At 44.3% G+C, this 17996-nt stretch overlaps 1 protein-coding gene across 3 annotated transcripts in view; it reads right to left on the bottom strand.

Annotated features, from left to right (window-relative positions):
- The window catches only part of LOC126195163 (autophagy-related protein 16-1-like), a 651919-nt gene that overhangs the window by 470471 nt on the left and 163452 nt on the right, over nucleotides 1–17996 (bottom strand). The window contains exon 1 of one of the 3 annotated variants that reach the window (XM_049933672.1): nucleotides 1853–1876. The exons of the other annotated variants lie outside the window; for them this stretch is intronic. Coding sequence (XP_049789629.1) covers nucleotides 1853–1861 — 9 coding nt within the window. The 5' untranslated portion in view covers nucleotides 1862–1876. Of the gene's footprint in view, nucleotides 1–1852; nucleotides 1877–17996 lie in introns of those variants that run through there. 3 annotated transcript variants of the gene reach the window in all.

Genomic DNA, 17996 nt, shown 5'->3' with positions numbered 1-17996 from the left:
GTTTATTAAGAGAACAATGTTCTCTCACATCTGTCTTCCAGACACAAGCACTGCCTCTTGATCTGCAAACTAATTAACAGCATTATTTTGAAAATATTAAGAGAAACCTCAGCCTCGGTTTTTGAGGCACTGATCATAAACTTGTAGAAATAAGGAATACCAACAACCATACTTTTTATGAAGTATACGAATTAGGCCTGACTAGTAACATGATCAGCAATTAGCTAGGCCTTATTTAACGCTAAACTCAAAACGTGATTGAAAGTAAATTTTAAGTTAGGAAATCGCGAAGGTTAGATGCACCGTACTTGTGAAAACACGACACGTCAAAATTAGCGAAACTGACAGGAAATCGACAAAACCACACATCAAGATAGGCCTAAGACATCCTGCCTTATCAAGACAAGTGCTAATCTTGCGCTGGAAACAGCTGCGATTGGAGTGTGCTGAACAAATGAAAAAGCAAGGAGCACTGGAACAGGACGCGTGCTGGAGTCACTCGAGAAGCGTTACTCCTCTCCACCCCGACGCAGTGGAGTCTACTAGAACGGCCTTTGTCGAGAAAAGCTTGTTTACATTCTACGACGACGGCACCCTGCGGCAACGATTCCCCTGCCAGCCTACAACTCGGCTCGTATTTCATTGTTGACAGCGCGTAAGCTTCGAGGCTGTTTGGCCCCCTGCTGCTGCAATAACAGCCGACAATCGATTGCGCCATCGGCGGAAGCCTTCGAGAATAGGACGCTTTATCAAGAGCGACGGTTCCTGCACGTGATCCGTACTCAGCGTACGAGGCATTTAAAAACTATATCGCCTAGTCTATGAAGTTTCCGCAGGGTAAGAACATCTAGTTGCTTTGTTTCCCCACAAGCTTGAGTAGTAGCTTCGTCAATTATACATTTAGCTAAGAACGTACAGAGTGAGTCCTAAGCAGATTTTTTAAAGATGTGCCACAGCCTTTCATCAATCATTGGCCACTAATTTATAGAGAGCAAATATGCCATTATGAGCCGCAGAGTCAGCAACATGTGAACTGGTTAAGCTTGCCGATATAAGTGAAGTCACAAAGGGAAGAGTAATGTTTGACTACTTTCCCCAGGATAACGGCTACCCGAACACGTAATTACTTTCAATTCTGTAAAATATTTCTTCACAAACACTATTCCTGTTCCTACAGAGAAACTGCAAAACCATATTACTAAAATAAACAATTCATTAGCTTCATCCATGACCGTCCCAGTTTCTCCAATGTTACCTGTAAACGTTTCAATAAATTTGTGTTTTATAATCTCTCTCAACTGCTGACATGAATGGGCAAAGAAAACGCAAAGCAATAGTGCCAACAAGAAACTACGCTGATAACACTCCAAGGCATTCTGGTTTTTCGTGAGGTTTTTTTTCAGTAAAGTTGTTTATTGGCGGTATTGTTTACTGGTTAGTAAAACTTAGAACACTGGGGTTGTATATCTATAATTATTAATACTTTAGATGAATATTCCCATAGTAAAGATGTTTTCCGAGACTAAAGAGTTTAGTGTTCGGAGGAGTATTTAGGTACACTGTTTTCTCACTGGGGCAGCAATTTCAGGTTTACTTTAGCCACACCCGATGGACGGTTACATCTTGGAATGCGCTCTTAAGTGTCTAACAGTAAGAGCCGGCATTCTCGAGATGCCGGATGCTCATAATTAAACTTACCCTCTTAAACATGTTATAGCAGGAAACTAATTACCGTGTGAAATTCAAATTTCGTAGCATTAATGTCAAGGACATGGGGAAGACAAATAATGCAGAATCAGTTCAACTGAAACATTTTCAATGTGCTGCTATGGTACATCATACCGTTACATACCGATACCATTACTGCTACAAAAGGGGCTCAGTACGGCGCCCTTCAGTGTCCAGAAATGTCTGAAAGCGCAGGATTGCATTCTGTGCAGCACCACGAAAGCATGTCCATAGGTACGCTGGCTACCTCTCTTGATATGCTGCTCTTCAGATCAGCACATGTGTGAATGCTCCCTTGGTAAGTCCTGTCCTTCAGGTAGCCCCACAACCAGAAATCACAGAGAGTGAGATCAGGTGATGGTGCCGGCCAAGCATTTGGAAACCTTCGGCTGATAATTCGATCGTTTCAAATGTGTTTCAGAGAAGCAGGCGAACTTCGCTAGCTCGTGCGACGGGGACCAATCTTGCATGAAAACTGTTGAGATCAATGCGTCTCTCTCCTGTAGGGCGGGTATGACATGCTGGTGAAGTATATCACAGTAACGCTGGCCAGTCATACTGCACGTCTTTGGTCCTTCAGCGCCAACCTGTTCAAAAAAGAACGGGCCAATGATGAAAGCAGTCATGAAGCATGACCACACGGTGACTCGTTCACCATAGAGAGGAACTTCATGTACAGTGACTAGAGGTGAAGATCCCCATACTCGGGAATTCTGTGTGATCGTCTCACCATTCAGAGAAAAATGAGTTTCGTCTGTCCACAGGATGATCCACAACCAGCCCTCATCAACTTCAAGCCTTCCGAGAAATTAGAGAGTACTATCAACACGTCTTTGTGCGTCCTGTGGTGTAAGCCGCTGTACGACATGGATCTCGTACGGATACCGTTTGAGAATGGTGCGAATCACCTTCAAAAATGGTTCAAATGGCTCTGAGCGCTATGGGACTCAACTTCTGAGGTCATTAGTCTCCTAGAACTTAGAACTAGTTAAACCTAACCAACCTAAGGACATCACAAACATCCATGCCCGAGGCAGGATTCGAACCTGCCACCGTAGCGGTCTTGCGGTTCCAGACTGCAGCGCCTTTAACCGCACGGCCACTTCGGCCGGCCGAATCACCTTCCGTACAGTGGGCAACGGCATGTTCAACTGTCGTGACACAGCACGCGCACTGCCTCACTATCGGATATTGCGAGCAGTATAGTCTGCCATAGCAACAGCGATTTCATCAACCGGTCGCCGGCCTCTTCCCGATGCGACGCCTAATTCTCCAGCTGATTCGAACTACTTCATCATGCTCCGCACAGCAGGTGTAGAAAGAGGACCCTTCCATAAGCCTTTCAGCCGGCAATGTTCTCGATATGGAGCTGCAGCATTACTGTTGTTCTGATAATAGAGCTTCACCTATAATGCCCTGCTCCTTTTGTCGAAGCTCATGTTGACACGTCAACGAGTGCACTCGACTAGTCAGGTGCGTGAGACTGTGAATCACGATGGCTGCTCACGGCACGTGGTAGCCAGAGTGGGAACTGGACGGTGCCGCTGTGACACAAGGAAATCATGCATTCCATACTCTGGACATTAATGTTACCAAGTTTGGTACTTGCACGGTAATTACACTGAAGGACCTAAGAAACTGGTGCACCTGCCTAATATCGTGAAGGATCCCTGAGAACACGCAGAAGTGCCGCAACACGACGTGGCATGGGCTCGACTAATGTCCGAAGTAGTGCTAGAGGGAACTGATAGCATGAATCCTGCAGGTCTGTCCAAAAATCAGTAAAAATACGAGAAAGTTGAAATCTCTTCTGAACAGCAAGACATCCCAGATATGCTCAATAATATGCATATCTGGGGAGTTTGGTGGCCAGAGGAAGTGTCTAAACTCAGAAGAGTGTTCCTGAAGCCACTATGTAGCATGTCTGACGTGTGGGGTGTCGCATTGTGTGCTGGAATTACCCAAGTCCTTCGGAATGCACAATAGACATGAATGGAGGCGGGTGATCAGACAGGGTGCTTACGTACATGTCACCTCTCAGAGTCGTCGTATGTAGAGGTATCAGGGGTCCCATTTCAAATTCAAATGGCTCTGAGCACTATGGGACTTAACATCTTAGGTCATCAGTCCCCTAGAACTTAGAATTACTTAAACCTAACTAACCTAAGGACATCACACAACACCCAGTCATCACGAGGCAGAGAAAATCCCTGACCCCGCCGGGAATCGAACCCGGGAACCCGGGCGTGGGAAGCGAGAACGCTACCGCACGACCACGAGCTGCGGACGGTCCCATTTCACTCCAGCTGCACACGCTCCACACCGTTACAGAGCCTCCAGCAGCTTGAACAGTCTCCTGCTGATATACAGGATTCATGGATTCGTGAGGTTATCTCCATATCAGTACACGTCAATCCGTTCGATAGAATTTGAAGCGAAACTCGTCCGGCCGGGCTACATGTTTCTAATCAGCAACAGTCCAATGCCGGCGGTGACGGTCTCAGGCGAGTCGTGAAGTTTTGTGTCGTGCCGTCATCAAGGGTATACGAGTGGGTCTTTGGCTCTGAAAGCCCGTATCGATAATATTTCGTTGAACTGTTCGTACGTTGACACTTGTTGATTGCTCAGCACTGAAATCTGCAGCAGTTTGAGGAAGGGTTGTACTTCAGTCACGTTGAATGATTCTCTTGCGTTGTCGCTGGTCCTGTTTTTCCCGCTGCAGCGATGTTGGAGATTTGATGTTTTACCGGATTCCTGATATTCACGGTACACTCATGAAATGGTCGTACAGGAAAATCCCCACTTCGTCGCTACCTCTGGGGTGCTGTGTCCCATCGGTCGTGCGCCGACTCTAACACAACGTTCAAACTCACTTAACCCTTTGTTGCCTGACGGTACTCAAAATTACCAGCAACTTTTGACTCTCATTATTTTCTCGCGGTGCATTTTCTTGATGTAAGAGCCTATCGGTACGTAACAGTAACTCTGCTCTACTGTTTCATAGATGTTATTGTGCAATTCATAGACCTCTCTGGCAGTCAGAGCTTGAAATTGTTTTTCGCGTGCTACTGTGAAAACAGAAGATTTTATGTGCTTGTTTCCATGGTGTTGCCTGAATTTGTGCACAATTTATTAAAACTTCTGTTGAGTTTTCCATTGTATGTACTTACCTTCTTCGTTTTTGTATAATAGTTTGAAGCATTATGTTACAAGTGAATGAGATAAAGTGGAAAATATAAAGCAGACTTATTAGTACCGTCAGGTTGTGCGAACACTTTATTGTAGCAACAATTCGTTACCTCTCACTAGTTGTTCTGTCCACTTTTTCTCACACAGAAATCTGTAAATACATTTGCCTGTGGAACAATTAGAACAAACAGGAAAGGTTTGCCAGCTATTTTACCTAAAGAAAAACGTCTAAAGCGTGGGGAATCAAATCACAGAGAGTCATCTTTAGACCTAACAGTATTTCAATGGAGGGACAATAAAGTAGTGTATTTTGTGTCAAACTTCCATGGCACTGAACAGAGCGTAGTGTCAAGAAAACAGGAACATGGAACTAGTATGACTATACCATGTCCAGTTGTTGTATGTGATTACAATAAAAACATGGGTTCAAATGGCTCTGAGCACTATGGGACTCAACTGCTGAGGTTATTAGTCCCCTAGAACTTAGAACTAGTTAAACCTAACTAACCTAAGGACATCACAAACATCCATGCCCGAGGCAGGATTCGAACCTGCGACCGTAGCGGTCTTGCGGTTCCAGACTGCAGCGCCTTTAACCGCACGGCCACTTCGGCCGGCAAAACATGGGTGGTGTGGATCATGCAGACATATTACGTTCAACTTACGGTCTTGACAAGCGATCAAAGAAATGGTGGCACCGTCTCTTCTGGGGAGCAATATAAATTTCTTTTGTCAATGCTTACGTTATTTTCAGTGATCTACATGGGGCACTGCCACTGCTGGAATTCAGGCGTGCTGTGGCACTAGGGCTAATGAGTGAACAGCAAGTGCCAAATCTCAAAAAGAGAAACTCTGGTAAAGATGAAATAACTCCCCCAAAGAGAAGGAAAGGTAACTTTTCTGTTCCTAAGGATGTACGTCTTGGCAGTTGTAAAAGAGGACGATGCGAAATGTGTGCGAAATATAAAATTCAGTCGAGACCACATTCACAATGTGGTACATGTAAAGTGTATTTGTGCTGCAACGAGAGAAAGAACTGTTTCCTACAGTTTCATGAGGTATCACTAAATATGTGGTATGTATATACTGCCAAAAATGTGTTGCTGAGTTACTATGTATTGTGAAGTTGCTCTAGAAGGTAAATTTATGCGAAATTTAAAAAAAAATCAGAAATATCAGATTTCTGTTACTTAATTTTCTAATGAAAAAATATTTAATATTTATATGAAATAAAGTACAAGTTATAAAAATTGGAGCATTTTTCTGCGCATGTTGTGATTCTGTCCATGGAGTCTGACGGTACTTCTGAGTACCAGGAATGAAAAAATTGTAAAAAACCAAATAAAATTTTACAAAAAATCCTACCGTCATTTGAGGCCACAATAGCATAAATTCTGCAAAGAAAATGTTAAAAAGCAAATTTTTTCTTATGTCAGGAAACAATGGGTTAAATCTTGATAACCTGCCATTGTAGCAGCAGTAACAGATCTAACAACTGCGCCAGACACTCGCTGTCTTATATACGCGTTGCCGACCGCAGCGCTATATTCTACCTGTCTAAATATCTCTGTATTTGAATACGCATGTCCATACCAGTTTGTCAGCGCGAGAGCGTTACGGAGATGCTGAACAAGCTCCAGTGGCGGACACTTCAAGAAAGGCGTTACGCAATACGGAGAGGTTTATTATCGAAATTACGAGAGAGCACATTCCGGGAAGAGATGGGCAACATATTACTACCGCCCACATATATCTCGCGTAATGATCACAACGAAAAGATCCGAGAAATTAGAGCAAATACGGAGACTTACAAGCAGTCGTTCTTCCCACGCACAATTCGTGAATGGAACAGGGAAGGGGATCAGATAGTGGTACAATAAGTACCCTCCGCCACACACCGTAAGGTGGCTCGCGGAGTATAGATGTAGATGTAGATGTTTGGTGCTTCAGTGTAGTTCCCGTATTATAACGTGTTAAATAGGGGAAGTTTAATTATAACCACCAGGTACATACCTGATCAGCACGAGGCAAGTCAAATCGCATTTTTCTGCTGTGGCCTTTCGAACGTACTGAGTGCGATGTCAGAGTACGACGGTCACCATAAAAAACTAAGGTGACCTGGGTCCGAAGCTTGGCTTGAACACCAGAGTGATTTACTACGCGTGGTACTGTTACAAGTGGTGTGCCCTTGCGTTCCTCTGGGCTTTTACTATTCAGCCGGTTATAGGAGAACCAGTGGAACTCGAAACCACGATGCAGCTAGAAATTTTTCACGTTACTCAATTATTGTTAGAGGTAACAGAAGCGGTACCAAACAGGAAAATGTCCTTGAACCGAATGTAGATCAATCCCCGGATCTTTGGATATGGAGTCTGACACTTATAGAACACTTACCCAGCAGGGCCCTCAAAGTCACTGGAAAGAATGCCGTGAAAGAGTTGTATTCAATATCCCAGACAATATGGAGCACTCAACTGTGGGCAAAAGACTGGAGAAGATCAATATTCATCCCGATTCCAAAGTATGTAATTTACAAAGTATTCAAATCACCGAACAATCAGACTAGTTTCAGATGCTAGCAAATTCATGTTTAAAATCTTACAAACTAGATTTTGGCGGTAGATAGACCGAGAGCTACATGAAGAACAAGTTGGATTTCGGACAGGAGGAGGGACCAGAGATCAAATTGCCACCATCCATTGGATTATGGAGTAGGCAAGAGAACTCCAGAAAGGTGTGTATCTATATACGTAGCACATTATGAGTAATGCTGGATTAGATGCAGAAGAAACCGAAATCAAAGTAGCTGGGATAATATAAATAATCTTACATACGCAGATGATATTATCCTGATGGCAGATGGTGAAGAAGAGTTAAAGACCTTATTACTGAAGGTGGAAGAAGAATGTACAATGACTGGTCTAATGTTGAATGTCAAGAAAACGAAAACTGTGGCAACTACATCAATTACTTCATAACATATAGGATGAGAAACAATGGAGATTGTGTATATATTCAATTGTCTCGACCCCAAGATTTCTGTTGGTCCTCACTGCAGCCACGAAATTAAGAGATGCTTGTTACTTAGTAGAAAGGCAATGTCCAACTTTGACAAGGTTTTAAAAGTGGAGACATATCATTGACAACAAATATTCGTACAGTAAGAGCAATGGTCTTTCCATTGGTGATGTATGGCTGTGAAACCTGGACCAAAAGAGGGGCAAAACGCCGCATAACAGACACCTTCGAATTGTGGTGCTAGGGGAAAATCCTCAAGAGTTCCATGGACCTTTAAGGAAACAAATAGGTCAGTACGACAGAAAATAAAACCAGATTGCTCCGTGGAAGGTCTGATACTGAAACAAAATTTGACCTATTTTAGACACATTAAGAGAAGACATGATTCGCTGGAAAAGAGCATAATGCTGGGGAAAATCGAAGGCACGTGGAGAGATAGTGGGGAAGGATGAGATGGAGAGACGCATTCACACCAGAAATGGATTATGGCTCTGAGCACTATGGGACTTAACATCTGAGGTCATCAGTCCCCTAGAGCTTAGAACTACTAACTAACTAACTAACTAACTAACCTAAGGACATCACACACATCCATGCCCGAGGCAGGATTCGAACCTGCGACCGTTGCGGTCACGCGGTTCCAGACTGTAGCGCCTAGAACCGCTCGGCCACTCCGGCCGGCTAGAAATGGATTCCCAACTGGAAAGTGTGCCGGAGATACTGTGGGCAGAAGAACTGGCGTGCTTTTAGAATGAGATTTTCACTCTGCAGTGGAGTGTGCGCTGATATGAAACTTCCTGGAAGATTAAAACTGTATGCCGGGCCGAGACTCGAAATCGGAGCCTTTGCCTTTCGCAGGCAAGTGCTCTACCAACTGAGCTACCCAAGCACGGCTCACGACCCGTCCCCACAGCTTCAATTCTGCCATTCACTTGTCTCCTATCTTCCAAAGGTCCCGAGTTCGAGTCTCGGTCCGGCACACGGTTTTAATCTGCCAGGATGGCGTGCTTTTGTTCATATGGTTACACAGACTCTGAATCTACTACACGAATACAGAGAGATCAAACAACGGCAAGTCCAGGTTGCAATATCAACAATATTGTGAACAGGATCGACTGCTACTATGCGTAAAAATGATACGTTGTGTTGCAGACAGGCACAACGAATGCAGTTCAGCGGCCGGAGACAGCGATCACGCGTGCTTGATATGTGTTCACTTGTGTGAATGTGTGTGTGTGTGTGTGTGTGTGTGTGTGTGTGTGTGTGCTTTTCTGAAGAACAAATGGCTCTGATCACTATGGGACTTAACTTCTGAGGTCGTCAGTCCCCTAGAACTTAGAACTACTTAAACCTAATTAAACTAAGGACATCACACACATCTATGCGCGAGGCAGGATTCGAACCTGCGACCGTAGCGGTCGCGCAGTTCCAGACTGTAGCGCCTAGAACCGCTCGGCCACCCCGGCCGGCTTTCTGAAGAACATTTTGGGTGAAAGTTCAATCTGTAACAGCCTTTTTGTTGTGTCTGTCTTCAACTCAGCGTGTCATCTTTACTGTGAGCAGCAATCTATCCTTTTCATAATATTATCGAATATACAGAGAGAGAGAGAGAGAGAGAGAGAGAGAGAGAGAGAGAGAGGGAGAGAGAGACTTACCCTCTGAGCTACCGAGCAGCTCCTACTAAAGGTGAAAACTTTATTTGAGTCATAAATTTCAGAGAATGTACGTTTGGGGTATAGTTTGTACGGAAATGAATCACGGACTGTGGAAAAATCTAAAAATAAGAGAACTGAGTTTTTGACTAGTCGTGTTACAGATTAAATGGACTTACATGATGACGAATGAGGACGCTCTCCGTAGGAAAGCGAGGAAAGAAATATGTGGAAAACATTGACTAGAAGAAGGGACAGGATGATAGGAAAAGGCAAGAAAAAAAAATCAGAGAATAACTTCCACTGTCACAGGAATGTGCTCTGTACTCACAGTGGTCCTCTACGCAAAAGACAAGAAATCGTGACAGACCGCATCAAACCAGTTTGAAGATAGATACAAAAAGAAACCTCCATCGTGTATCTCGGAAAGCTATCATGACAATACGACAGATTATGGAGACACATATGATGTACGGTACAATAACAGCTAGCACTAATACGAAGCACACAACAAAGCGCTTGGGTCTGAATCCACAGATGTACAAAAGCGTCTTAAATCTGAGTGGAACACCATAGGAAATTCTGACCGGTCTACAATTTGTTATGCACTATCCACATTAATGCTCCACGATTTCAGTCACGAATACTGTATATGGCCAATGTCCCATTCTTACCAGGCTCTTTTTTAAAATAGAAATCTAAGGTATGGTACTTGAAATGCTACAAGATGGTCACGTCTAAGGTAATCGCAGATGGTAAATACAGAACAGTTTTGTTCGGTACTCCTACAAGCTATTCTCGGTCACTCTGTTAATGTGCAAACCCGTGCTACGTAGTTGTGGCAAATTGGGCACACCTGAGGGTAATGTGCATTGTTCATTTGTTAAGGAGTTGCTGCATTTGCTACCCAGGACGTGGGAGTTCTTTCGTCCCCTCTGTCCCGCTACATTCGCGACAGTACAGCCATATTGTTGCTCGAGAACGAAGTGAGGGAATTCCGTCGCTGGTCCCGCCACGTCATTACAGTTCTAGCGGCGGCGGACCCCTAGTGTGTGTCCGTTCTGGCCTGGGGAACTGCTACTGCTGCGCGCTAACCACTACCCTCCGCGCCAGCAGAGCAGAATGTTGCCATTCGCAGTACAGGCCAGCCTTTCATTACCACCGACATGCACACGAGTGCAGCGTCGACGGCCACCACAAAGTTCCCGTTAGACCATCACGTCTTCCATTCCTGGTCAGCGGAGGCAACGGGACTTAGCAATAATACATACTGGAGCAGCGCAACAATATGTTCTCAGGATTCATACACTGCTAGAAAAGAAAAAAAAATACAGTGCCCTGAAGGACTGTGTTAAGTGGCACCACGGTAACTATGTGCATACTGAGCGGTTGTAGCGTTACTGTTTCATTTGTCACGGTCATCGGCGGTCAGATGGTGGTTGTGAGGCCTGTCTGTGCTCTTTTGACTCTGCGGGCAGTAACTCTGCTGAGTTTAGAGGTGAACAGTGCTGGCAGCATTCATTCTAGGGTACAACTATACCTCACTGAATAGTACAGCTCCTGTTGGAACAGCTTCAGCCATTTGAGCGGAGCTGCATTGTGGGCCTGCGGGAAGCTGTATGGACGCATCGACGGGTTGCTCCACATGTGACGCATAATGTATTGTTGGTGTGTAGCTGCTTTCAGCTGTGGCTTGCGGAACATTCTCACCTCTATACACCAGATTCAGAATGTTCGCGTAGTACAGATGCACATCATGATCGACGCACTGTGCCAGCAGTGGTGGCCGACCGATCATCATCCAGGAAGAAATCCAGGCACATATGACACCTGCTGTGCCACCAGGGTTCATTGGAAACCATCTGCTTGCAGGCAGGACTAAGAACACGTGTGAATCTGGCCAGGCTACCAGTAGCACCACGAAACCGACAAGCTTGGTTACTCTGGTGCCGTGGAAGAGTCGACTGGAGGGTGGGATGGCGCTTTGATTTGAACAGGTTGTGTTTGTATCGAGTGGTTAATATACACTCGTACGGCGTAGCCCTGGTGAGCTGCCTATCCCAGACTGCATTCGCCCACGACAAACAGTTCCCACCAGTCCATCAGTTCGAACGCGCGGTCACATTTGGTATTTGTGCAGGGTACAGCAATCAGTGCCCGCTACACTGTAGAGGCTGCTATCCGTGTCATTTCCCCGACAGGAAGGTGATGTGCTTTTCCTGCAGATTAATGAACGTTCACATACGGCTGCTGCTACCTGTTTTTCGTGGTGTACAATAACTGCCCCGGCTAGCCAGATCACAATATCTGTCGCTAACTGAACAAGTACGAGACATAACGAAGCGGGAAATTAGTCGTTCTCCAGGGCCTGAGAACCATTTTCCAATTAGAACAAAAGGAGCAAGATGCTTGGGACAGACTATCGCTTTATGATAGTTCGCATGTGAGGATACACGGCGCGTAGCACACTGTGTGATGATGAGACTGTTTGGGCAGTCTTTATACTGTGACATGTGTGTTTCATTTGGTCTGAATTTGTTATTATACACTCTTACAATGATAACTATCTGTTACCTCACACTCTCGTGGTCGTGCGGTAGCGTTCTCGCTTCCCACGCCCGGGTTCCCGGGTTCGATTCCCGGCGGGGTCAGGGATTTTCTCTGCCTCGTGATGGCTGGGTGTTGTGTGCTGTCCTTAGGTTAGTTAGGTTTAAGTAGTTCTAAGTTCTAGGGGACTTATGACCACAGCAGTTGAGTCCCATAGTGCTCAGAGCCATTTTTTTGTTACCTCACTCGTCAACAAAATGATCTTGTCTTTGAGGGTCCGCAAATTCAACTAAATATCCACGAATGACAAATATGAGCAACTTAAACTGGAAAAGAAGACAAAGAAAATGTTGTGGGGAAGGCGAAGCAAAGAGTTAGAAGTAATAGATTTACCAAAGAGACTGCCTACAATACGCTTGTCCGTTCTCTTCTGGAGTACTACTGCGCTGTGTAGGATCCTTACCAAATAGGATTAGCGGAGTACATCGAGCAAGTTCAAAGAAAGGAACTACATTTTGTACTATCGAAAAATAGGTCAGAGTGCGTTACGGACGTGATACAGGATTTTGGGTGGACATCATTAAAACAAAGGCGTTTATCGTTGCGGCGGGATCTATTCACGAAATTTCAATCACCAGCTTTCTCATCAGAATGCGAAAATATTTTGTTGACACCGATGTACAGAGGGATGAACGATCATCGTAATAAAATAAGGGAAACCAAAATTCGCACGGGAAGATATAGGTGATCGTTTTTTCCGCGTACTGTTCGAGACTGGAATAATAGAGGATTATTGTGAAGGTGGATCAAAAAGGATGGTTCAAATGGCTCTGAGCACTATGGGACTTAACATCTATGGTCATCAGTCCCCTAGAACTTAGAACTACTTAAACCTAACTAACCTAAGGACAGCACACAACACCCAGCCATCACGAGGCAGAGAAAATCCCTGACCCCGCCGGGAATCGAACCCGGGAACCCGGGCGTGGGAAGCGAGAACGCTACCGCACGACCACGAGATGCGGGCCAAAAACCCTCTTCCAGGCACTTAAGCATGGTACGCAGACTATCCATGTTCTCATTGAACCGACAATTGAGAAACTGTACAGTAATTAACGGGAGACGAGTAATGTACTCCGCTGAGTCAAGACTTTCCCCGTTTTCAAATGCTACAAGGCACCGGGTGTACAGACCCGCAGTGCGTGAAAGGTGTAGAGGTTTTGTGGATGTTTTTCGCACCGTGACTTCGGTCCAGTCACACATATTACCGTGAAAGTAAGCCAAAATGCGTATTTCAACATTTTCGGTGTTGGCCTTTCTTCTGCATCTTCGTAATCGGTATGGGCTCTGAGCACTATGGGACTCAACATCTTAGGTCATAAGTCCCCTAGAACTTAGAACTATTTAAACCTAACTAACCTAAGGACATCACACACACCCATGCCTGAGGCAGGATTCGAACCTGCGACCGTAGCAGCCCCGCGGTTCCGGACTGCAGCGCCAGAACCGCACGGCCACCGCGGCCGGCCGTAATCGGTATGCTCTGCTTCCAAGTTTACAACCACTATTGAAGAGAATTTAACTGCCTTTACCATATTCTTCCCCAAACGAGCAGAAGCTGCAGATATTCACGAAATTAACAATATACAGTCTAACTACATCAAGTACAGACGATGTTATGGTGGTGACGGGACAGCACATGGTGGTAACAAGGTTAGCTATATTCTTTTTCATCGCTTCATTTTCAAAAGGGGTCCGTTTCACCACAGTCCTAACAACATGATGCCGAGGTCTGATCCTGTATGCCACTGCTTAATGCACTATGCTAGTTACCGCTCAGCCGGCCGCTGTGACCGAGCGGCTCTAGGCGCTTCAGTCCGGAACCGCGCTTCTGCTACTGTCGCAGGTTCTAATCCCGCCTCGTGCATGGATGTGTGTGATGTCCTCAAGTTAGTTAGGTTGAAGTAGTTGTAAGTCTAGGGGACTGATGACCTCAGATGCTAACAAGGGAAGCTCCCCATCGCACCCCCTCACATTTAGTTATAAGTTGGCACAGTGGATAGGCCTTGAAAAACTGAACACAGATCAATCGAGAAAACAGGAAGAAGTTGTGTGGAACTATGAAAAAAACAAGCAAAATATATATCCATGTGCAAGATAGGCAACGTCTAGGACAATCTGCGTTCAGGAGCGCCGTGGTCCCGTGGTTAGCGTGAGCAACTGCGAAACGAGAGGTTCCTGGTTCAAATCTTCCCAAGAGTGAAAATTTTTCTTTCTTTATTTCCGTTCGTTCATTGACGTCTCTGTTCACTGTAATAAGTTAAGTGTCTGTGTTTTGCGACCACACCGCAAACCCGTGCGATTAGTAGCCGAAAGGACGTGCCTGTCCAATGGAAACCGAAAACATTTGATTGCAAGGTCATAGGTCAACCGATTCCTCCACAGGAAAACACGTCTGATATATTCTATACGACACTGGTGACGGCATGTGCTTCACATGACAAGAATATGTTGTCGACCCACCTAACTTGTACACTTGGTGAATGGGTAAAAAGATTCTTCTACCTTGCCCAATTTAGGTTTTCTTGTGGATGTGATAATCACTTCCAAAAAAGTGTGAAAACATAAGAGTTTGTCACATAAACTGCAACAAATGAATGCAACAGTTTCACAGTCGCACAGTTTTGTCTGTGCTCTGTCAAAACATATGTTTTTAACGTTTTCAAATTTTTCCGTGTGTAAACCGTCAAATCCTGCATATGTCCAAGCAAATCTGAACATGTCCTGGAATTTTGGAGAGCGAAGATGATTATATGTGAGTGCCTGAACTTTGATAATTGTCTGAAAATAAAAATTAAAATTTTCTCCCGAGGGAAGACTTGAACCAACGACCTATCGCTGCGCAGCTGCACACGTTAACTACGGGACCACGGCGCTCATGTGTTTACACCCACCTGGATGTTGCCTATCTTACACATGGACTACTCAGTTTGTATATTTTGCTTATTTTTTCATAGTTCCATACAACTTCTTCCTGTTTTCTCGATTGATGTGTGTTCAGTTTTTCAAGGCCTATCCGCTGTGCCAACTTATGACTAATTCTGAGGGGGGTGCGATGGGGAGGTTCCCTTGTAAGTCCCATAGTGCTCAGAGCCATTTGAACCATTTCAGTTATCGCTCTCCTGACCGACGCTGCACGTGCAGCCAACCACCACTGTCTCTAGATCAGAATCTCCGTCGACATTAAACTTTGCGACATTCAATGTCTCTAGACGCGTCTTTCGTCACACCATCGGAGGCGAGCTGCACTGAAATGACGTGTGCGAGGAATCCTCACTAACGAAACCCTTTCTTACTGCTGAGGATTCAGTAGATTTCTTCTACGCATTTCAATAATAGTATAATTCGTAAAGATCTACACTCCTGGAAATGGAAAAAAGAACACATTGACACCGGTGTGTCAGACCCACCATACTTGCTCCGGACACTGCGAGAGGGCTGTACAAGCAATGATCACACGCACGGCACAGCGGACACACCAGGAACCGCGGTGTTGGCCGTCGAATGGCGTTAGCTGCGCAGCATTTGTGCACCGCCGCCGTCAGTGTCAGTAGTGATGGGCTAAACTGCGATTTTCCGATATCAGTGATTTCTGTGAATGCTACTTTTCAGTATCTGCTATTCTTAACTGCGATTTGTCGCAGTTAAGAGTCGCAGTTAAGGAACATAGGTCGTGTATCCCTCCGCCACTGCTATTTCTGCGATTTCTGCTACTTCCGCGATTTCTGCTACTTCTGTGACTTCTGCTACTTCTGCGATTTCTGCTACTTCTGCGATTTCTGTGACTTCTGCTACTTCTGCGATTTCTGTGACTTCTGCTACTTCTGCGATTTCTGTGACTCCTGCTACTTCTGCGATTTCTGCGACTTACTACTGTATGAAAAAGTTACATCTGTCAACACGGAAAATTGCATCGCAACAAACCTGTCATTGGCAAGTATGTTTTACGTTTTTTCTTCCGTTGGCTTTAATTTTGTATTAAAGAAACAACTGTGAAAATATTAATAGTGTAATTAATATGTAAGTAGCCGTACAGTACCGTAATAGTTCGTATTTAGAAAATGAATTCTAACATATTGTTATGTTCACAGGTACCTGAACTACATTTCAGTCACTCAGTAAAGTGATAACTGAAAATATCATTGTCAACAGATCTGAAGAAATTGCCACTGCATCTTTAGACCGTTTTCGTCAGACGATAGGTTAGTTTCTAAGCGTTTCGATGGACTTAATTACTTCAGTGAGATCGTTCTTGCAAATGTGATATTCATTATAGCAAATATTAGCAATCTACTCTGTCAATTATACTTCTAGTAATTAATGACAGCAAAAATTGTTTAATAATCCTTGTGTTTTTGCAGACACAGTTCTGACTCTGATTACTGGTTGCTGTACGCATCTATCCACATCAAGGCTGTTGGGAGGGACTCGTGAAGATTCAAGACAGCTCTTAGAGGATTTGCAGTTTAAAAGTGAAACAATTGTGAAATAAGTGTGTTAATGATTAAGCTGTGTTTTATCGAAGTTGTTGTGCGATTTTAAAGGAATAATAAATGTCAAATACAGTGAGTGAATAATAAAAATCTCGTTTTCCACATGTTTAAGCCGTCCTATACCCATAATTTTCCGCCACTTACTTATTGGTAAACACTTGTTGGAGAGCGACATGCCCCCCCCCCCCGCCCCCTTTCTCCACAATCTTGGTGTGACACTGACCTGTAACATATCCCGAAGTCTACAATATGCATTTTGAGGCTGTTGATATGAAAGTGGGAAGTACAGATCTTCCAGTTAAATCAGGAATAGCTTAAGTGCATTACTTGAAAGTAACACAGGAAAAGCTTACTTATGTAGGTGGTAGTAGTGTCGGCAAAAAGTTCTTGTGTGTGAAGTTGCCATGTAGAACACCAGGTGTAAAACTTTTCTCCCGAGTCTTGAACTGTGTCGTAACAAAAGTGAGGCATTCATATGAGTGTTTTCATTTCTCTACACTTATACAGATGTCTGAGTTCTGCTGTGTTAACATTGCGAAGTCCTGTAGGCATGTGGAGTATTAACCAAAACTTTCATATTGGAAGCAGAATCAAACACATTTGTTACGTTACTTGATATTTTCAGGAGAAAACGGCAATGTTGCTTCTTATTAATATAATACATTCAGAGTCACAGCAGTATTTGACCAACCATAACTGATGCTGAATGTGCATGTCGTCATATAATATGAAAGGCTTATTTCAATAGTGGTACAAGTCCATTACCTCCACTTTTCTGTCTATAATGCTTCTGAAATTAGTGATCCAAACAAACATAAATAAAGGTTCATCTCTAGCAAGAAGCCATATGCTTGAATATCTCTGGTATCTCAACTGCAGATTTTTCAGCGCTCATGTAACTTTACGACTCTCTATCTCAAAATTAACAAAAATGGACTTGTACCACTATTGAAATAAGCCCTTCATATGCACACACAGCACATCGATCTCGTGAGGCACAAGGCTCTCATAACGAAGTACGTACGTCGGTCAACAGATGACACTAGGAAAAGTATGTTAACTGCGCTTTTTAGTTGCTACTTGTGACTCTTAGTTGCGATTTGTCACAGAAATCGCAGTTTGACTCGGTAGCGAATAGCGTAGTATGAACTTTGCTCAACAGATGGCAGTGCTAACTGCGCTTTTTAGTTGCTACTTGCGACTCTTAGTTGCGACTTGTCACGGAAATCGCAGTTAGACTCCATAGCGTACCGCAGAGATGGGCGTAGTACGAACTTTGACCCACAGATGGCACTGTTAACCGCGCTTT

Source organism: Schistocerca nitens, chromosome 7 (assembly GCF_023898315.1).
Source record: "Schistocerca nitens isolate TAMUIC-IGC-003100 chromosome 7, iqSchNite1.1, whole genome shotgun sequence".
Classification (NCBI taxonomy): domain Eukaryota; kingdom Metazoa; phylum Arthropoda; class Insecta; order Orthoptera; family Acrididae; genus Schistocerca; species Schistocerca nitens.
This window is presented reverse-complemented; position numbering and strand designations above follow the sequence as displayed.